The sequence below is a fragment of the Procambarus clarkii genome, chromosome 79 (assembly GCF_040958095.1).
Source record: "Procambarus clarkii isolate CNS0578487 chromosome 79, FALCON_Pclarkii_2.0, whole genome shotgun sequence".
Taxonomy (NCBI): Eukaryota; Metazoa; Arthropoda; class Malacostraca; order Decapoda; family Cambaridae; genus Procambarus; species Procambarus clarkii.
This window is the reverse complement of record NC_091228.1, coordinates 22,786,200-22,809,023: the sequence shown is the minus strand read 5'-3', so window position 1 is coordinate 22,809,023 and position 22,824 is coordinate 22,786,200. Positions and strand designations below refer to the sequence as shown.

The 22,824-nt window shown below is 43.3% G+C and overlaps 2 protein-coding genes across 5 annotated transcripts in view; both read left to right on the top strand.

Annotated features, from left to right (window-relative positions):
* The window catches only part of LOC138357609 (small ribosomal subunit protein uS12), a 428,441-nt gene that overhangs the window by 150,570 nt on the left and 255,047 nt on the right, over positions 1-22,824 (top strand). The gene's annotated exons all lie outside the window — the stretch shown is intronic.
* LOC138357606 (thymidylate synthase-like) overlaps positions 1-22,824 on the top strand; it is a 79,090-nt gene that overhangs the window by 50,229 nt on the left and 6,037 nt on the right. For all 4 annotated transcript variants that reach the window (XM_069314590.1, XM_069314589.1, XM_069314591.1 and 1 more), the window contains exon 7: positions 16,129-16,339. In XM_069314590.1, coding sequence (XP_069170691.1) covers positions 16,129-16,338 — 210 coding nt within the window. In that variant the 3' untranslated portion in view covers position 16,339. The remainder of the gene's footprint in view (positions 1-16,128; positions 16,340-22,824) is intronic.

Here is a 22,824-nt window from a genome sequence, read left to right as displayed (position 1 = left end):
TACTGTTTTTACTGACCTTACTTTACTGATATTTTATTGACACCTCAAGACATGAGTTGTCTCGAAATGAAGTAGAGCAGTTACTCAAGATGATGATAATTCATTGTGTCTGTGGACAGTGTATTCATACACATTAGGCTTGTGTCAAGGTCTGTCCCTAAGGTCGAATTACTGACCTCGTCCAGGATGCAACCCCACAACAAGCTAACTCCTGAGTACCTACTTACTGCTAGGTAAACAGGTGCATTAGGTGATAAATACACCCAACCATTTCTTTTCCACTTGGGATTTGAACCCGTGGGTTGTCGATCGTCGGTCGAGAACGAACCTGTGTGTACTACCGGGATTCTTTACATAATACAAAGATACATAATAACTTGCACTTGTAAAATATTTGAAGAACTGGGTCTAAATCTGCACACAGGAACACCACCACATGAGACCAAAAGACATGGCAGGATTTGCAAAACAGTCACACTGAAAAGCAGAGGTGCAGTAGGCACGCAGAGAAAGAACTCGATCAATATCAAAAGGCACAAAACTTTGACATACTTGCCCTACATATTTGGGGCATAACTTCTAACTTGGGACTTCTCGCAGAGTTCAAAAGAGAACTTGACAAGCACCTTAAAAGGATACCTGATTAATTTGAGCAGCTGCATCAAATAATTTGGATAATTAAACCAGCAACCAAGAGGCCTGGTCAGAGACTGACTCGCGGGGACACTGTTCCCCGAAACCGTCAAGTGGTAGGTAGATAAGAATATTACAAACCACATCATCAAATTTGCAGTTGACTTCAATTCAATTGCAGATAGAATTTTATTAAATTTTAAATGTATATAAGATAAAAGTTTGAGAAATGAGTCATTGCATTAAATATAACACTGGCACCCCCACTCTGGCTATGACTGACAACCGAGGGAGAGGCCGACCCCTTCAACATGAGGGTGCCAACACATTTTGTGAGTTTTTTGCCAACAGTTGATTTGTGTTTGAGATGTCTGGAGTAGAATCCACACTTATTGAATAATACTTTGACTTACTTCTTCAAGAATAGTACAAAGAACCAGTTATCCCATTAATTGAATAAATTCCTCACAAATATTTGCAGATAAATATGACAGTCCCATTTCCAGGATTTGCATACATTTTGAGATGTTCTTCCAAGAAAGGGTCAAATTCACTCTGTAGTTCTAGTATACCTAAATAGTTGCCATTTTTTTTGCAGACCCAATAATCTGATTTCTCCATAAAATGGCAAACCTCTAGAGGCAAGAAAGCAAATTACAGAAACCACACGTGCCTAAAGAATCTTCACTTCCAGTTTCTTTATGCCTTATCAAATAAGCTGTCATGCACTTTAGATGTTCTCCATTTTCATGTTGTACAGTAACATTGCTGTGCTTCCAGTCATTGAACCCCTAATGTAGCAAAGGACAATAGGCGACATACAAAGCAGCACAAACGACCTTGGTATGGTGAATAGAGTAGCCATTCACGTTTTACATACTCGCCATTTCGTAGTTCACGTTTGAACATATCGTGATAAAACCTTGCCTTCATAATCTCTACTCCAGCAGTTTTATATACACTCTGCGTGAGTTTGAGAGGTTATCATGATTCTGAATGATGAGGGTCCACTACGAATCCAGTAATCTATTGTGTTAGTATCATTAATGTTCCATTACCCCGGATCTGTCTCGTGGATTGCAAACTCCTTTTCTGTTACAGATTTTGGTATTTCCTTTTGTAAAATGTCCCCAGCAGCAGCAACAGGTAATGATGGTATGTCTGCTGAAACTGGATGATTGGTAGCGGGAATGGATGTGGATGTGGATGCTATATCTGAAGGAACAGTAGTAGTGGCTGACATTGCAGGAGTGGATGCTGATGTAGATGCTATATCTTGAAGGAATGGTATGAGTGGTTGTCGTTGCACTTGTGTTGAGCCACGATGTTAATTTTGGAAGTTTTCTTTTTCTCCGTCTCCTCTGCAGCTCTCTCTTCCTCTTCTGTGCTCCACTCAAGACATTACGTTTCATTTCTGCTGAAAGGGTTATACACCTGGAAATATATATCTTTAATATTTAGTCCCACATCAGGATGTAGGCTTGTACAGTATTATATACTTGCATCAAGATCTAAATATTTAAACATCCTGCTTCCATAATGAACAAGTCCTATGCTTGTGGGGTTCCCGGGCAAATGCCTATCGAGCCCATGGGTAAGACGGTTCTGATTACGGCTGCTTCAGACATGGGCAAATTTTTATAGAAAAAAATACAATGTGCATCTTATCCGCTGGCAAATGTGGTAGGTTTGAAATGTGGTAGGAACCTCCCCTGCATGTTCATTTCCGGGTGCCCCCGGGTTCCTCAGAATTCGTCTTTTCGGAGGTTTTCTTTCTCTCAGCTTACCCCTGCAGAGGTTCAGGAGGCCCTTGGTGCGTTCCTCCTGTGAGACCCGGGTTACTGTGTGAATCAGGGTTCCTCTTCCCCTAATCGGGTGCATTCTGAAGTTCTGGCATCTTCCTGGCTGGCAGCCTGCCTTGATGGCTGGTTTATGTGGGCTCCACACAGTTTGCTTGTGTGCTAGCTGGGGTTCTGGTTCTTTCCCGGCTTGCCGAGTTCGGGTTCCTGATAAACTGGCGGAAGTCCCAGTTGGTTCCGTCTCGGGTTCGGACTTGGCTGGGCCTAGTATGGGATTCTCGGACTGCGTCCCTTTCTCTTCCTTCTGCAGTCCCACCTTCGGCTGATTTTGAGGGGAGACCTGGGTCACTTGGCAGTTGCTCGAGCAGCTGTAAGCGAGCCTGAACTTTACTCTGGTTTATCCACTGGTCAGGGTTTAGCTTCAGAGGCTGTTCTGGTATCTTCAGGGCAGCCTCTTTCGCTGCTCTCGCGATTGCTGGGTTTGATCCCCAGTGTCCTTGCATCAGTTGCTACTTTGCCGGCTTCCTCTTCAGGTTTATTGGGGTTTGGTGCCATTGTAGTTTCCTTTTTCTGCGGCTCCACCTCTTTCAGCAGATCGGGCCAGTGAGGTACCTCGCTGGTTTGCCTTACTGCTGTGCTCTACGTGTCTGGTCTCTCTGACGCGTGCGTGTCACCATTGAGATGATGATCAGGGGGCTTCTTTGATGGTGTCCCACCTACAGTCGTCTTCACAGCAACAGTATGAAGTCTCTTGGCGGTCTTTCAGTCACTTTCTTTCTCTTTGAAGGTTTTCATCGATTTCGGGCCATGTTGATTTGTCCTTCCTCTTTTGGCTTTTTTTAGATTGGCATCTCTTGCCTAATACTGCTGCTTCATATCATGTGGCGTTGGCAGAGCTGCTCCAGCTTGTGTTCAAGGTGGATGTTGCTTTCGCTACGTTCCACAAGCTTTCTCATGCCTTTTTTTCTTTCTTTCTCCAGCCTGCTCATACACCAACTGAGCCTTCTTGGTCTTTAGACAGTGTTCTTTCTTTTCTTTTTGCTCCTTGCTTTGTTGTGGTCCCATTAGTTAGAGATTATTTTTGGCGGGCATTGTTTTTGTTGGCCTTGGCCTCTAGGGGTTGGGTTGGGGAGCAGATGCTCTCCTCCGACGCCGGAGGCTCTGTTCGTTTGGTCTAGGTGGTCGTGTTGTTAATTTGTAGCTTCTCCTTTTCTGGCGAAGAATGAGACGGTGGGCTTCCAAAGGGGTCCATTGGTTATGGATGCTTGGTTGGTTAGGCCGAGGATGTGTGTGTTGTGTCCCGGTGGCAATTTTATGGCGCTACCTGCAGGCCACTGGTTCTGTGGTGGTGGAAGCTATTTGGGTGGATCCGGTTTCCCCTGGTTGCTTGTTTTGTCTCTTTCTAGGGGAGTTATTTTGATCTTTTGGGACGTAGATTGAACAGGTTAACCAGACGGTGGTCTGTTTTGATTCGCCCACCTTTTTGGGTCTTTTCCGATGGCAATTATGACATACTGTACAGGGGTACCTCGGTTTAAGTGTTTAATCCGTTCCTGGAGACGGCTTGTAACCCGAAAACTCGTAAACCGAAGCTAATTTCCCCATAAGAAATAATGGGAAATGAATTAATCTGTTCCTGATTACCCAAAAACCTCACTTCAAACTAAAGTTCATACCTAATTCATCGAAATCTATACTACAAAATTATGTTCAAGTTATTACTTACCCTTGCTGATGACTGCTGTTGGTGTATGGAAGATGGTGAGGAGTGGGGAGGAGGAGGGAAGGAGAGTCCCCTTCCATTATAACATCAGGCAGTGAGGACTTCTCTGGTGTGCACTCTCTGGCACGTTTTGCCTGCATACCACTAGGACCTGCTTGTGGCTCACGGCTTGCTTGTCTTACTAAGAATCTGTCTAAAGACACTTGTTTTTCCCTACATTTTAACACTTGTCTGTAGTAAGATATCACATTGTCATTTAAAAGGTCAATGCAATGGTCTGCTACAGCTTTATCTGGGTGAGTTTTGTTGAAAAATCAACAAAACTTTGCAGTTCTTCCCATACTTCATACATTTTCTTAATGAGGAAGGGACATCCTCTACTGCCTCTATTCACAACTATTTTCTTAGGTTGAACCTTACCACTGGGTTTCTTGGAACCCATTGCGAGATATATAATAACAACTTTTATGCTCAAATGACCAAATATCCAACAAAACACTGTAAATCCTGGCGAAGAATTGAGGCGGGATAGTCACTGGGCACTAGGCACTGGTAAACTGAGGGGTGATCGCTGTGCCACCACGCGCTAGGTCGGCCTGTACGCGTATCAACACGCTTGTATCCCGATGCAACGCTCGTATCCGGATGCAAATTTTCCGAGCAAATCCTGCTCGTAATCCGAAAAACTTGTAACCAGGGGCACTCGTAATCCGAGGTACCACTGTACTTTAAATGTAAAGTGCTCATAGGCCATTGCTCCCTGCTGTTCTCTGAGGGGACCAGGTTCTGGCTCGTGATCCCTGGTAGGTAAAAGGACTTGACTGATGTTGCCAAACTAATATAGCACTGTATCAGTTCGGATAGCTTCAGGAAGCCTCCGGGGCTAGCCCATAGAATTGCATTTCATTACATACAACGCTTGTTTTTTCAAGCATTCTTCTTTCCATCTCTGATTGTATGGGCCCCACAGCTGAGTGGACAGCACTCGGGATTCTTGGTCCTGAGGTTCCGGGTTTGATCCCCGGTGGAGGCGGAAACAAATCGACAGTTTCTTTCACCCTGATGGCCTGTTCACCTAGCAGTAAATAGGTACCTGGTAGTTTGAAAGTTGCCACGGGCTGCTTCCTGGGGATGTGTAATAAAAAGGAGGCCTGGTTGAGGACTGGGCCGCGAGGACGCCAAGCCCCGAAATCATCTCGAGATAACGCCCACATGCGGGTCTTCGTGGTGAGAGTATGGGGTGCGTGGATTTTTAATTTTTCTCCACCTCTTCCTTTCTCTTCATTGTTGGTGTCTAACCATATGGTGCACTGCTTTCTTTTTAGCCTTTTCTTGTTCGGTGTTTTTTGCCAGTTGCTGTTTCACTTTGTGTGGCATTGGTGGAGCTGCTGTGGCTTGTGTTTGGGGTTGATCCTTCCTCAGCTCCAATTTGCACTAATGCACTCTTGGCCTGCTATTGCATTGCCTGAGTCTGTTTCATCTCTTGGCAGTGTTCTTTCTTTTCCTCCTGTTTGGTTTCCGGTGTTCCCTTTTGTCCCAGTTATGTTTTGGTCTCTTACCTCTGGTGGTCTGGTTGGCGCAACTCTTCCTCTGAATAGACAGTACGTTTTAATACTAAATGTAATGAGTACATTCTTGACTGTCTGCAAAGTACATAAATACACTTAATTGTGCCCTTAAATTTACTTCCCCATATATTCTCCTCATTTTGTGTTAATACACTCAAAATTTTAGGTTGAAGTTTTCGTGTTCAGTTCTATATACACAAGTGTTAAATGTAAAGAATTTCTTTTTCAGTTTCATTAAACAATAGAAATTTTATACAAAATTTAAAAATATCCTGAGTTACTTTATAATTTATTGAAAGACTTTAGTTTTGTTTTATTAGTTTTATAAAATTGTAATATTAATATAGCTATAGGGTAAGTACTAATTGTAATTAAGAAGCAATAAATTCTATTTACATGCTTGTCCTCCTACACTCCCAAGGTTAGGTTAGGTCATGGTTTTCTGTATAGCTTTTCAGGTAAACTCTAATATTCACAATATTTTGGTGCGATGCTGGCAATTAAGTGTACTGTATTTATGTACTATGCCGATAGTCAGGATTGTATTTATTACATTTAGTATTAAAACATACTGTCTATTCGGAGGAGGGGCTGGGTTAGCGAGTTTCTTGCTCTCCTCCAGGGTTTTGCTTCTTCGGCCCTGTTGGGCAGTTATTGCTTCTGGCCTCCTTGTGCGTTGTCCTGTCGACTTGGTCCCTGTTTCAAGGTTTGTTTCTCCTATTGTCTGGAGTGTCGTTCAGTCTCGCCAGTCTGTGGACTTCCTTCACAATCTTGCTGTTTGGTTCTTTACCGATTCAATTCTAGGCTAACTTTGCGAGTGTTCTGGGCTGCTCTTTGTGTGTGAAGTTTTTTTTTGACTCTCGCAGGGTTCTGGGGCCTGGCCTCTTTTACCACGCCTGGGCACCAGTTCCCTTGTGAAGGGACCTAGGTTCTGTTGTCAGTTCCTGGAAGACCTAAAGAACTTGACGCCCGACCTAACCCAGCAGAAGGTAACCATCTCGGCAAACAGCTTTAAGGGGCCACCATGGGTCACCCAGAAATTGGTGTTTTGTTACAATCAATGTTAGTTCTATATTACAATTACAGCTCTAGGAATGGTATACACTATTATGCCAATTCTTTGTTCACCAAAGAATATTTTGCAAAATAACAGCACATGTCAGTATTGTTTTAGGTTATCTTGAGTTATCTTGAGATGATTTCGGGGCTTTTAGTGTCCCCGCGGCCCGGTCCTTGACCAGGCCTCCACCCCCAGGAAGCAGCCCGTGACAGCTGACTAACACCCAGGTACCTATTTTACTGCTAGGCAACAGGGGCATAGGGTGAAAGAAACTGCCCATTGTTTCTCGCCAGCGCCTGGGATCGAACCCAGGACCACAGGATCACAAGTCCAGTGTGCTGTCCGCTCGGCCGACCGGCTCCTACCTTTAATAACCCTTTAGGTTTTAACACTGCCCAAATTAGGTTAAAGTGGACCCACTGTCCAGCAAATAGAATTGGTTTGAGGTGTTGGGAGGCATTTGGAAGGTCATTAATGTAGATGAGAAAGAGGAGAGGGCCAAGTATGCTGCCCTGAGGAACACCAATGTTGATGGGTAGGGTGGGAGAAATTGAATTATTCACAGAAACATACTGGAGCCTGTCAGTAAGGTAAGATTTGAGGAATTGCAGGGAGTGTCCTCTGACTCCATAATGATGTAATTTAAGAAGGTTGTTTTGGTGATTGACAGTGTCAAAAGCCTTACGCAGGTCCACAAGTAACCCAACAGGGAACTCATTTTTATCAAGAGCTGCATGTATCAAGTTAATCATACTAATAAGTGCATCGTTAGTGCTTTTTTTGGGTCTGAAGCCATATTGACAAGAGCTAAGTATATTGTGTTTGGCTAGATAAGAGTAAAGTTGCTTGTAGATTAGTTTTTCAAATATTTTTGACAAATTTGGCAGGATTGATATAGGTCTGTAGTTGTTAACATCAGTGAGATCACCACATTTGTGGACAGGGGTTACTCTCGCCTTTTTTTTTTTAGAATATCTGGAAAGGTTTGGAGTTCAAGTGACTTGTTGAAGAGCAATGCAATAGCAGGGGCTAAAGATCTGGAGGCTTTTTTGTAAATTAAAGTTGGTATCTCCTCAAGGGCACTAGACTTGGTTTTAAGGGAAAGGATTATCTTTTTTTTTTTTTTTTTTTTTTGAGATATATACAAGAGTTGTTACATTCTTGTACAGCCACTAGTACGCGTAGCGTTTCGGGCAAGTCCTTAATCCTATGGTCCCTGGAATACGATCCCCTGCCGCGAAGAATCGTTTTTTCATCCAAGTACACATTTTACTGTTGCGTTAAACAGAGGCTACAGTTAAGGAATTGCGCCCAGTAAATCCTCCCCGGCCAGGATACGAACCCATGACATAGTGCTCGCGGAACGCCAGGCGAGTGTCTTACCAATACACCACGGAGACTGCATAAATTCTCATTAACATCAGTGGAATTTGCAGGCGTTAGGTACAGAGACTGTGGATAATTACCTGTAAGATGGTCCTGAAGATCAGTACTGGAAGATAGAATATCATTTGCAAGGGATGCCCCAATGGAAGAGAAGAACCTATTGAACTCAATAGCAGTACAGTATCAGAGGCTGTAAGCTGACCATCGTTATATGACAGGAGTATTGGTTTGTTATTTAAACTCTTCTTTGATCCCAATATTTGTGAAATTGTGCTCAATGTTTTCTTAATGTTGCCCTTTGTTTGGGTAAATTTATCTTCGTAGTATTTAGTTTTGGCTCTTCTAATTATTTTAGAGTAATGACGAGTAATTCTTTGAAAATTCTTTGGAGACGATTCCTTACCTATACATCTTTTCAAGGTCATGTATTTTTATTAATTAACTAGGTGTACCCACCACGTGTTGCTGTGGCTCAGTCTAGTTAAATGGAAAAGAAAGAAAAGAGAAAATTCACGTTTCTAACATGTTTAATTTTACAATGTTTGTAGGTATACAATATTTTTTCTTGTTCCACTGTCTGAAGATATAGAGATTGTCTGATTGCCGACTCTAGAAAACGCACCATATGATTGTCCATGTGAGAAGCAATTCGTGTCTAGATCGAAACCGCACAATTCTAAAGATTGGCCTTGAGCTTTGTTGATGGTGATTGCAAACGCCAATCGAACTGGAATTACGATGTCTTAAATTGAAATGGCAAATCCGTTGGAATCATAGGAATGCAAGGAATGAGGACATCTTCACTTTTGAAAGGTCCTGTCAAGATTGTTGCTTCTACGACGTTGCTGAATACTTTTTTACTGCAAGCCGCGTGTCATTGCTAAGCTTTGGCTGGTTGATATTTCATAACATGATAATTGGCACGCCAATTTTTAATTGTAGTTAGTGCGATGGTGGTATCCCTAGCAGATCAAGTGAATTAAACAATTCTGTTGGATATTTAACCGCTTCATCTGCTTCCACCACAGTGTCGACGGACTTGTATGTAAATGCCACGTTTCCGTTCCCAATTTCCAGAAATTGATGTGAGAAATTTAACATTTACGTGTTGCCACAAAATAAAGTATTTCAGGCAAGCATTTATTTCGTCTGCTGGTGTCGATCGAGGAATTACAGGTAATGTTTGCAAGAAATCTCCTGCAAGCAATATTAATGCGTTCCCAAATGGTCTCATGTTTCCACGCAAATCTTGCAATGATTGATCAAGAGCCTCGAGCGATTTTTTGTGGGCCATTGTGCATTTATCCCAAACAATAAGTTTACATTTCTGCAATACTTTTCCCATGCCAAATGCTTTGGAAATGTTGTACGTGGGAGTTTCAATGAGTTGCATGTTTAATTAATAGCAATTTCAAAGCCGGAGTAGCAGTTTTTCCACCTGGTAGCATTGTTCCAGCTATTCCGGACGATGCAACAACTAAGGTTAGGCCATTTTGGGATTGAAATGCTGCCGAAATCAATCTAATTAGAAATGTTGTACAGTTCCTCCTGACGCATCTCGGAAGATTTCTCCAAACCCGTTATTTACAGTTTGAATTATTTGATCGTAAATGTCTTTTCGCTCATGCGTTAGCTTAACCCCTTAACTGCGTTGCCTCCAAATATGACACCCCCCCCCCCAGTGCGCAGGAAATAAATTCTCTGGAAAAAATTCTTTTGATTTTTTAAAGTGTTAAAAACCCTTCCCTCAGTATGGGTATGTAAAAAAAAAAATTGAAATTGTACTTACTTTGGTTGCTATGGGGTCCGTAAGTTGGTGCGTGACGTCATCATTCCCCGTTCGCCCATGACGTACGCTCCCGGGGCGGGGTGCGCGAGTTGCCGTGAATATATTTTTGTTCATTTTTTGCGCACAGTTCCAAATACATTTTATTTGTTTTTACGTGCTAATCCTATGTATAATGAACACGTACACTATATTATGGTAGTAAAACATCCGTAATGTCTGAAGACACTGTGTTACGTGCATGACACTTGTGTACACATATGCTGCACATATTTACTATGTATCATGCTAATTTATGTATATATATACAATCTATTTACACACTATACACTGTCACACACTATATACATTCACCATCAACACATTCAGAACACCGCGAGTGAGAGCAGCCACACCCAGCCAGTCTCCCTCACTCCAACATCTTACTCGCCAACATTGCTCCTCCCACCATACTGTTATTGTTCTTATTACACTAATTATACATGTTATATATACCTAACTACATGTTTTATTTACCAGAACTATGCAAGTAAGCCGGTATTGTGTCCAAACAGTACAGTGGCCACCATACACTGCATAAAAAATCACACAGCAGACGACGCTACAATTACTACGTAACCTCCCTCACCAAAATAGCTCCTCTCAACATTCTCCTGTTGCTGTTATTACACTATATACACACTGTATATACACATGTACATATGTGTTGCCCATAGCGAACCACTAAGCTAGTATGGTGAGCAAAACAAGAGTGGCAGCCACACACACAATGAGGCTACCTCAATTCTCTCCCTCCCTCCCTCACCAAAATTCCTCCTTCCACAATTCTACGCACAACGCTAATTATAACCACAATCCTGGTCACTAATTCCTGTAAATGAATAATTGACTACACGTTTATTTTGAAAAGGAACCTAAGAAATCATTTGAAGATTCCTAGATGGACGAAATAATGCTGTGGTGCTGTGGCTAGTACTGTGAACATCGTGAACAGCATTGAATTACTGATATTTGAACATTGTACCCAGTCATTATCACACTCAGGCTCTTCTATAACACTATCATGGCTAAATAATACAAGTTATATATATATTTTGACATTATTAGGCGATGCTGTGGTCACACGCTGAACAGCAGTGCTGTGCGCTCATGCTGCGAGCGCCAGCCTTGGTTGCTCACACACTACTGAGGCTCCCACACCCGGGAATGTGGACCACAATTTTTTTTAAAGATTGCGTCTGTTTACAAGAGCCCTGAGGAAGCTGATGTGAACCCCATGTAGCCGCGGGAGTTTTGAATGGAACGTGAAAAATACAAATACCCGGAGGCGCGTTGTGCAAACCAGACGTGAGCCTGCAGGCGCGTTGCACAGTTTAAGGGTTAAGAATATTTGATTGCACATACGACAACAGATCACCCATGTTGTAATTTTGTTCATGACTCAATTCTACATCGAATGAAGCAGCAGCAGATCAATTTGGTGATGGCATTCCCAATTGATTGAGAACTTTGTTCGCGATTTCTAAGCACAAATTTTCAATCATTATCATCGCTTCGGTGTAGATTTCTGCTGTGAAATTCATGTTCATATTTGAATTTTCTTTGCGTATTCGACGGACAATATCTTCAGCCACGTGTGATTTGTGTTTCTCCCATACTCTGTTGGAGATGGAGGAGAGCCGGTGGTCAATATGATTGCAAACAATGAAAGAATTTGATTTGGATGTGACGTGTTGTACGTGTCATTAATGCATACATCCCAGTGTCGGTCGTTCTCCAATAAATTCAGAGCTTGACATGTACTACGGAAAGTGGCATGTGTTACGTTGCAGACAAATCTCAATTGCTGGAAAGAAGTTGGACCGGGCACATTTACCAACAGCTCGCGAAAAAAGAAGTATTCATCTTGATTGGAATGCACGGTGTACAGTCTGCCTATCGTAGTTTGTTTGAATTTGCCAGGTTGTCCGTCGACTCTCTCTCCTCGTTTACGTCGTTCAAATGATTTTCTGCTGGCATTCCATGTGTAATACATGATTCGCCGCTCTGCCACCGGAGGGCGCTGACGTTGGGTTTGACCTGCCAGTGCTTGCCTGTCGCTGCTGAGTGGTGGTTCATTGTTTGGAGGTGTGGTGCGGCCGCTGGCTGGGGCCCTGGCAGGTGGTAATGGCGGCGGCTGGAGGTGGCCGTGTTCACAGTGTTGACACTATCCAGCTTGACTTTTCTGCCCCTGTTGACTGGCCTCTTGTGGAGATTGCCCTACTGGACGTACTTGGTGTGGATATCCCCGATCTCCTCGGCTTGGAGAAACTTTCGCATACCCGTGTGGCGGTGACGTTCACCACGTCACTTATTTACCAGTAGTTTGTGCGTCGTTGGGATGCGCAGTCACGTGTTATTCCCGATTCAGCTGTGACCTTGGAGGTCTCAAATCCGTGGGGGCCCTTGACCTTTGTGAGCATCCACAGTGTGCCTGTAAACTTCCCTGAAACAGAGCTGTGTGCTGTGTTCGCCAAATTTGGTGTGGTGTCGGGACATCGATTCAACCTTCTACGTGGTGGACGGCTGCAGGGGCTCCGTATGGGTGCGCGTACGTTGCGCATGAGGCTCACTGGGACTATTCCCTCCCGGGTGGTGGTGTGTGGCTTCTACGTGTGGGTATTCTACCAGGGCCAGACTCGCTCCTGCTTCAGGTGTGGTGAGGAGGGTCACTTCACTGCTGTTTGCCATGCTCCTCGAACGGAGGACCCGTCGGTGTTCCATGAGGAGAATTTTCCGCGCTTGCTGGGGAGTGGGCCATCCCTGGATGGTCAGAGCTCTGTGGATGTGCCTGGTGGAGTGTCTTCACCTGTCGTGCTTGCATCTTCGTCTGTGTGAGTCTGTGTGGTGGTCGGTGTTGATCGAGATCCGTGCGAGTCCGTGGCGTTGGTTGATGTTGGTGTGGAGATGGGGTGTGACCCCTGTGCTGGGGACGGTGTACTTCCCGGGGCTGGGGGTGGTGGGGGACCCATGACTCCTGTATCTGCGCCCGGCGGTGTTTCTGAGGCTGGTGCGGTGGGGCGCCCATCTGCTGTTGCTGGTGATGTGCCTCACGTGGAATCTTTGAGTTCTGCCCCTCGCCGAAAGCTCGCTCTGAAGGATATGTCACGCAGCAAGGCCCCCCTGGGATCGAGGCTTCATGTGGTGTGGGTTTGGTGGGTGTTCCTCCCTCCATTCCTCCTCCTCCATCGGCCGAGGGGTCTGGCGGTGTGGGAGGCGGTGCTGCTGACGTGGGTTCCGGGGAGGCGGGGGCAGAGTGGATGGTGGCGTCGGAGGTTTGGTGCGATTCGTCGCATGGTGTACCCCCCTTGAAACTTCAGAAGTGTCCTCGTCCGCCCGTCAATGTTAGGTCGTCATCTGGGGTACAGCGGGTGGTTTCTCCTGGTGTTGCAGGTGCGGCTCCCACGGGGTGTGCCGGTGTTCCCCCCGGGGGTCGTTTGGGATTGGGGGTGTCCTGAGGTTCTTCAGATGGCGCCCTCTGTTGTATGTGCATTATTAAACATCCGGGGTTTGAATGATCTTGCGGTCCAGTTGGGCCTGTTGGATGTTCTGCAGGTGCAGCGTGTGGATGTCGTGCGTTTGGTGTGGGTGTGTTTTTTTCCTGACTTCTGCATGGGCTTCTGCTTGGCTGGGTGTGTTTTGGTGTGGTATGCTTTGCTCACGCCCCGTGTGTTGGGGTGGCGGGCATGTTGTGTGTGTTGTTGTTGTTCCTTGTGTTTGTTCCGTGGGTTGTGTGTGTGCTTCATTATTTCGTTCTGTGCATATTTTATTCCTTGTACTTTTTATGCTATTTATATTGTGTGTTTATTGCTCCTTTGTATATGGCACCTGCCTTTTGTGTACTGTTGTGCTCTTCTCTGTGGGGTTTTTGGGAGTCCGTGATATTATTATGTTTAACACCCCTCTGTGTTATGGGGTGGTTGTCTTTATGTTCCTATTTGTTGTTATTAATTATGCCTTTTTTATGTTGTATTTGTGTCCTGTGCCATGTGTTATGTCATGTGCTGTTTGCATTTTGTACTCTTTCCTGTGCCTCCTTGTATTTACATTAAGTATGTTACATGGTTTTTGTAGTATTGTTTCATTCATTGGCACGTTTCTTGTATCATTATGTTGTTCTTTCCTTGTTGCCTGTTTTGTATTTTGGTTTTTTATATCAATAAAAAAATGCGTAATATGTAGGCACTTCCAAATACAGCAGTGTTTTAGCAAACGTGTCATTTTGACATAACGTGAAGAAAGCAGTTAACGTTGTTGTAGCCGGTGGATTCATAGCTGTTTGTTGCCCATTTGCAGTTGTGAAATAAACGTGTTGTCCATTTTCTTGTTTTCGAAACAAAAACCAAAAATACTAATGAAATATTTCAATTCAAATGCGGATCAATCGACACAGCTCAATTTCATCACCAATTGCACTGAAAAATAAGAACAGTTAAAAAAATGTAATGAAACACAATGAAAAAAGAAACAAATTAACTATACCCATGAAATGAACGGTATGGTAAACAATACAGCTAAATTCCAATGCAAATTCACACAAAATAATTAAAACAAAATGAAAATAAATCAAAATCTATGAAAATTCACCTTATCAATGCAATCGGAAACATTGAATTTGAATCGTAACATATCTTGTATAACGTATGTTGCTCTTACGTGCAACAGATGGCGCTGTTTTTAAAAAAATGCATGTTTTTACCTGTCACAGTGGTGGCATCTAAATAGTAGGTATATCAAAACACACACGTATTTGAAAGGAACGTAGTGTCAAAATTTCAAAGCAATCGGTGAAGAACTTTCGGAGATTACTGCGTGTGTTGCTCATACGTCCCACAGATGGCACTTTTTTTCAAAAAAGCATATTTTTTCCTGTCACAGGTGAGGCATGTATATAGTAGGTATATAAAAACACTCGCCTATTCGAATGCAATGTTGTGTCAAGATTTCAAAGCAATCGGTAAAGAGGTTTTGAAAATTTCCCTCGCTTGAAAAACACACGAAAAAGACAGCTTTTCAAAAAAAGCATGTTTTTCCCGTCACAGATGTGACATCTATATAGTACTGTATGTATATAAAAAACCCGCTCGGATGCGAATGGAATGTTGTGTGAAAATTTCAAGGCAATCGGTGAAGAACCTTCTGAGATTAGCGATTTTGAACAAACGAACATTTCCATTTTTACTTTCATAGATAAAAGAAAAATGAGTTAAGAGTATCCTCAAAAATTTGTATCGTCTCAAAAAATATGCCTCGCTAAGAGCTGAACATCAGCAAAAGCTCCAAAATTGTAAGAATTTTGCCTCAATGTTAAGAATCTTCACTAAGATAATTTGTTGCATCTTCATTTGAACCCTTGGTACTCACAACGCATATCAAGTCATCTTGAGACACTGTTGTATATGAGGAAGCTGAGGACTCATACCGAGCTCCTGGTTCTCATGAACAACAGTAGTGGATCATCTGTTGTTGATTATGAGGACAATGAAAATGGTTAAATTGAAGGATGCATTGCTTGCTATTAACATGTTCATAGATGAAAGGTTATATTATTCATAATTTTAAAGTCACCACCTTCCTTTAGACCAGTTACCCATTTTCTTGCTACAGTACTAGCCAATAAATATTGTTTTCACATTGCTGTAAATTCCTATGTATCCTGCTAAGGTAAACAAACACATTGCCAGACTTGTGGCTTTAGTGATCAAATAATTACAGTACAGTTACATCTTGCAATAATATCAAGCCATATAATATACAATACATATATACTGTTTAAGCACTTTCTATTCACTATAACAATAAGCAAACTGCATATGAACTAAAGCTAGAACAAACTGAAATTAAGACATTACACCGACCAATGTACTTGTTGTGTTGATTTAGGGGCGACGACGATCATGGGATCGGATGCGCCCAACCAATGTACTTGAGTCACAGCTAGTCTACCGGTCACCAAAACAATAACAGTCAAGCGAGCATCCATCCGGTACAACAATAACTCCGGCCAGGGACGATAGATAAAACACTTTTACTACACATGCCAAAGCTTTTACCATTCATTCATTCTTAAACTAATTGGAAAGCTTTTCTAGGTACTGTATAACATGTGCATAAAACCTGACTTGTTTTCGCAGCCTGGAGAGTTCGTTCACACCCTGGGAGATGCCCACGTGTATGCCAACCACAGCTCTGCTTTAGAAGAACAGCTGAAAAGAGAACCAAGACCTTTCCCAATGTTAAAGATAAAGAGAAATGTTAAGTCCATCAATGATTTCAAGTTTGAAGATTTTGAATTGGTTGGGTATAAGCCTCATCCAAAAATTCAAATGGAAATGGCAGTCTAATGTGAGTATTAAGTAGAAATATTTATAATTTTATTTTTATTGTTTCCAGCTCTTCAATGTTTTTACTGCCTTGTTTTCATGCATAATTTTGCAAGTGCCTTATCTTGACTTGAAACTTAAACACTTGCTTATGCTTATAAAAATAAGCCTCCTACTGAAATTTAGTAATATAAGCCCCTGGAATACATCATACTCTCAGCTACCCACAGCCAAAAACAAATGCGCGTACATACACATTCCCAGGAAGCGGCTGTTTAACTCAAGAAAGAGTTTGGGGAAGGGCAAGGACACCCCCCCTCTCCCTTCGGGCTCCCCCATAGCCCCAGCCAGAGGCCAGCCATGAGGGCCCCAGAGTAGATCTTCATTGTTTGCCCGATAACTGGTACAGATGCACATGGTCCAACAGACCAGGATCAGAGTGAGGTAATTGTTGTGAAAGTGAGGGCTTGGCATCCCCAGTGGGAAGGGACTGCTCAACTGTGTCTGCAGTGAAAGTGGATGGGGGCAACGCCAGAGTCAGCTGAGCTATGTTAACATAATAATAATAATAATAATAATAATAATAATTTATATTTACAATTTCAAGAAGGTTCAATGGGTTTGAGATTACATAAGATTGGTATTTGTACGCTAACACACACAGCGTTTCGGGCAGGTCCTTAACCTAACATATCAGGTAAGATGAAAAAGTAAATGGTAGCAAAATTTTATATCAACATATCACTTCTGTCAATTTATATTGTTATAACACTTATAACTGAGTGTTATATATGTCTTAAGTACTAATATTGGGGAAATGGGTAGTACAAGATACAGTGAGAATTTGAAGCACAAGGTAGGATACTATGAGGATGAAATTTTGGTACTTTTCTGTGGGAAGCCCCTTCGGCTCCCTGGAGCTATCGGGCTAATGTGTAATATATTAGACCGGGGCATTAGTCTATGGCGTTCAGGCCTAACAGGGACCACGAACAAGAACCTTGGCCCCTTCAGAGAGTTTGCAGGGACCAATGGCCCTGGGAAAACCTCCCCCCTGTGGTTGGAGGTTTTCCTTATCTGCCATCGACCGGGGTTAGGCACCCAGAAAGGTAGGCATACGAGGTAGGCAAAACAAACCCCACATGGTAAGAAAATGACAACTAAAAACCGAAAATAGAGGTAGAACTCCCTCCAGTCTAAAGGAAACAAGCAAATATCACACTCCTCTGCTGCGTCGCTCGTCCGCGCAGCCCTCCCCTCCCCTTCCCGATAGGGGGAGGAGGGATCGCTGTACCTCCACGCGCCAGCTATCCAGCACTCCAGTTTGTTAGCTAATGTGGTCTAGGGTGGACATCTCTGGCCTCGATTTCTAAGGCAGTTTTTTGCCTTCGTGGCGACCTCTGCAGTGTTGTTGTGTGTGCTGGCCAGGTGTTCATCAGTGCTGGGGCTGCATGCGCTTAGGGGCAGCCTTCCCTAGGCACCCTGTGAGTACTGCCCTTGTGTGTTAGGGTTCCTTCCCTGGTGGGTTAGGGATAACCATTTCCGTGGGGATTCTAGCTGCTCGGCATTTACCCCGCCCTTGGTGTTAGAAATTATCCAACCATTATACATCATTTTTGTATTATAATACATCATTGTTGTATTAACCACAAGTAGTTACTAAAAATTACTAACTTGTAAAATTAACCATAATCATGATTTTATAATGCGCAATATTCTGCCAAATCCTTCCTACTGCGTGTTCTGACAGGCAGCCACAAAAATATCTCCACATTTAGTTGAATCTAAACAGAGTCCAGTTAGTTGCTTTCCTTTACTAAGGATAATCGTTTATTCGCTTCGATGTCACTTTATTCGCTTAATGTCGCTTCAGTGGGTTTGACAATCAGGCTCCATTCAGACTGCTCCCCCGTAGTCCATTGCCTGAACCGAGTGGGTTCGATGCGATTCTTGGCTTTTTTGGGCTGGACGTTTTGGGTGGCTCGTCTGCTAAGTTCTCAGGGTTTGGCTCTCCTGGTCGTTCACATCCAGGGGGGTGGGGGTTGTCCAGCGTCTATGGATGGCCTGCCCCGTTCATTTCCATGTCCTCTGCATGGATGGTCGACGCCGGCTCATTCAGTTGGCTCTATCGAATGTACGGGCTCCCAGAAGTGGACCTCTTCGCTTCAGTGTGGTCGAGGCGTCTCCCGGTATAAGTGGCACCCTACCCCGACTGTGAGGCCGTCGGGATCGATGCTTTTCGGCATGACTGGTTGAGATGAGGTTACCTGTACCTCTTCACCAGTTCTGCTGTTACTCCAGGTTCTAGCTCACTTGGAGACTTACCAGGGAAGAGTAGTTCTTCTGGTTCCTTGGTGGCCAACCTAGCCTTGTTTTCAGGCGCTGCTTGCTCGATGTCTGAACATAGGGGTTTTCCCCTGGCTCCGCTTCTTTTAGATAATCGGTCTGGTCCATTACGTGGCTGGTTTGATCATCTCCTTGAGTCTTTGCATCTGGTATTTTTAACTCAGGGTCTATCACCATTTGTATGGTGATCAGGTGGCTACGTTGATGGTGTCCCATGTGTGTGCTTCGTCTCGGCGGCAGTATGAAGTTTCTTGGCGGTCCTTCCATTTCTTTTTGTCACTTCCTAGGTATACTGTACTTTGCTTTCTGTTCAGGTTGTCTTGTCCTTCCTTTCGTGGTTGTTTCAGGACCGTCATCTTATGCTGTATACTGTCGCCTCACGTCGTGCGCCGCTGGCGGAACCCCTGAAGCTTGCTTTCGGTATTGATGTTACTTCTGTGCCATTTTGCAAGCTGTGTCCTGCATTGTTTCACCTCCAGCCTGCTCATGCATCACTTGAGCCATCCTGGTCCTTGGATTGGGTGCTCTTTTTATCTCTCCTCTCCTCGGTTTGTTGTAGCCCCTTCAGTTCTGGATTGTTTCTCCAAGGCTCTTTTCTTGTTGGCATTGGCTTCTGTGGGTTGGGTCAGGGAGCTTCATGCTCTCCTCTGGTGCAGGGGTTTATGCTCTTTTGATCCTGGTGATAGGTTTGTTTGGTTGCAGCCGTCTCCTTCTTTTCTGGTGAAGAATGAGACTGCTGCTTTCTGGAGGGGTCCTTGGGTTGTTGATGCTTTGTTGGCTAGTCCAGGAGTGCATCATGTGTTGTCTGATTGCGGCTCTCTGCTGTTATTTGCGTGCCACTGCCTGTGTGACCGGGGGATGCGCTTTGGGTTTATCCGGTTTCCCTTCTTCCCTGTTCCCAGGTTCGTGTCTTCCAGGTCGCCCGCAGGGTTATTCAGTCCAGCCAGCCTGCGGTCTATCCCCGTGTCCATGACATTCGTAAGTTTTCTGCGCTTGCTACTGTTTTTGGTAACTTGTCTTGGGCTGACATTTGGGCACAGGGTTTTTGGCGCTCGAACAGGGTCATGGCTGTGCGTTACCTGGTAAATGTTCCTAGGCCTAGTTGGGCTTGTGTCACTTTGGGTCGGCGGTTGCAGCCAGTTGTCTCAACTTTGTGTTGAGGGGCGAGCAACGACCGCCTCCCGGATAAATCCCACTTGTTTTCATCTTTTGGTAAGTAGCTCAAGGGATCCGTAAGGGCTTCCCCCAGAAAACCAGCATTGAATGTAATGAAACACCATTTTCTGGGTGAGACTCGAAGGCTCCACGGCAACCCTCCCTCCGGTCGGCATTTTTTTGCGTGTTTGTGATATCCAGCCTCAGAACTGGGGTTTTGGGTAGCCGGCACGAGGGGTCTGGGGCTACTCCTTCAACCACCCGGAGAGGGGGGAGCTGAGCAGATGATGGCACGGCAATGTGGTGACGTCATGCTCGTTTGCTTGTTTTTGTTTGGGGAGTTCTGTCCACTATTTCGGCTCGCAGTAGCAATTTCTTAACCAGATTAGGGATTTGTTTTGGGATGCTTACCTTTCAGGGTGCCTGGCTAGGTCGATGGCATTTATTACTATTAACATCTTTATTGGCAAAATTAATTACAATTTTGCCTAATCTGAGGATTTTGATAGTCTTATTAAAGTGAGGATAATGCTGGTATTCACTGTCACGCAGGACAGAGGGTCATACATAAGACAATAGGTCTAAACTGTAGGCTGAAGCACATATATATCATGGTTACAATCAATGTTTTAATGTATGGATATGTGAAAACTTTCTATTGTGCACTGCCACACAAGGGCAGGGATGGGTTCATAAGTGATGCAGCTTAGAAGTAATATAAAATAAAAATTGTTCTTGATTCTTTAAAATGGACAAGCAAGTTTTGGGTAAATTGTTAGGATGTCGTCCAGAACACCTGAGTCAATAAAATAGTTGCACATTTGGTGGTACAAGAGGCCAGGAGGTCTAAAGTCCTTTACGGTTTCACATTCATCAATATAGTGTTCTAGTGAATGCATTAAAGGTTTATCACAGAGTTTACAATCTGAGTATTCTGGTAGTGGCTCAGCCTCACTAACCTGCCCGATGTGTCTATAGCCAAGGCGAATTCGCGCAATGACTACATCACATTGCCTGGTTCGGTTACTGTGCTGACCATACAAATACCTATTACTGTATTACAAAACTTGTCATAACTTTTAATACTGCAGCTTTCAGGTCTCTGGGCATTTCTTAGTTCTTCTAAATCTGAATTAATTTCTTTAATTTGTATGTTTCTAATAACTGCATTAGATAGTCCAAAGTCATAATCAATGTTTTCTTTCCTGCAAGCCTCATTGGCCAATCGATCTACAAAGTCATGTTTTCCAACTCCAACATGGGATGGGATCCACACAAATTTTATACAAGAGTTATTATCATTGGCAAAAATTACATTCCATTTAATATTACAAGCTACTTCCGACATACATTGTGATGGGTTATTTAAGGACTGCAGAGCACTTTTAGAGTCACAGAAAATAACTCCACCACCATTGAGCTTAAGGTATTCAGTGGCTAGATAAATGCCCAATAGCTCGGTCTGTGTCGTGCTTGCCCAGTTGTTCAATCTCTGTATACTAGTCATGATCATTTCATTCCCTTTATATACTGCACATGCACAACCTGTTCTGCCAGTGCCTAACTGCACAGAGCCATCAGTAAAGGCGTAGGATTCAGTCGGTTTGAGAATTTGAAGATGACTGTCAATAGCTTCTAATGTTATACTTCTCAATATGTCAGTATTATACATTTGTTTTACACTGATGGGGGTATAATGCAGAGAGACCTCCACATCTTTCCAAGGGGGAATATAGTGAACAGTTTTATCAGATTTAAGAGACACACATTCAGTTTCTGAAGATTATAGGCACAACTACTAAGCCACACACTGTAGGGAGCTTTTTGCGGTGGATTGAGGGAACAGTCAGAATTGTTTAGAATGGATCTCAATTTAATTTGAATAGAGCTGGAGGGACCATTATTTTTCAAAGTTTTGGCGCAAAACATGGTACTAAGTAGAACTATTCTTTCGTAAATGGAAGGCAAGTTTAGTTCCTTTCTCATGTTAACAATTCTGACAGTTCTAGGACAACCCAGGATGATGCGCATGGCATCATTCTGTACTACATCTAGGCCTTGTAATTGTTTAGGAGAAAAATTAAGAAGATGCAAGGCATAATAATCAACAACAGATCGTATAAAGGCAATATAAAAACTACGAGCATATTTTATGTTAATGCCAAATCCTTTGCCAACAAGAGTTTTGAGAGGTTTAAGACGCTCAACTAGTTTTTTGCGCAGGTTGCTGACGAGATTTGTATCATTAACCTCGACTCCAAGATATTTACAAGACTCTCACGTCTCCAAGGGCACTCCAATAATAGTATAGTTAACATGAAGAGAATGGGGAATAAGAACCCTTGTTTTATCAACAGAGATTATGAGGCCACATTCTACTACTTTCTTGGAGAATTCATCAAGTAACACTTGTAGCCTTGGTTTACTGTGTGCCATAATACAAATATCATCAGCATAACATATAACAGTTTCCGTAGGTTGTACAGGTATGTCATGGATAAGTTTGTGCATAAGTATATTGAAGAGCATAGGACTTAGGACACCACATTGAGGTGTTCCTAGTTTGAATGCATCTGCTCTTGTACTTTTAACTCCTTTAAATAGGACACTAGCACGCCTGTTGGATAGGTAGCTCTTTATCCAACTCAGAAGATTACCTTTGATTCCAAATTCAGCAAGTTGCTCTAATATTATTTCGCCATTCGCTACATCGAAAGCTGACTTTAGGTCAATAAAGGCTGCCTGTGTCCCATCCTGGGAGTTTACAAAATATTCAGCAAAGCATGTTTGTCTGCTACACTTGGGCATGAACCCATATAGGTTTGGGGCCAGTTTTTCTTTGACCTGAAACATGACACGATTGAGAACAATTCTTTCCAAGACTTTACACATACAAGATGTAAGGGAAATGGGTCTGAATCTTTGAGAGTTAGGCTTAGGAGTTGGTACTATGAGACCTTGTGTCCATTACTTTGGCAAGATACCTTGCGAGAGACTCATTTGATA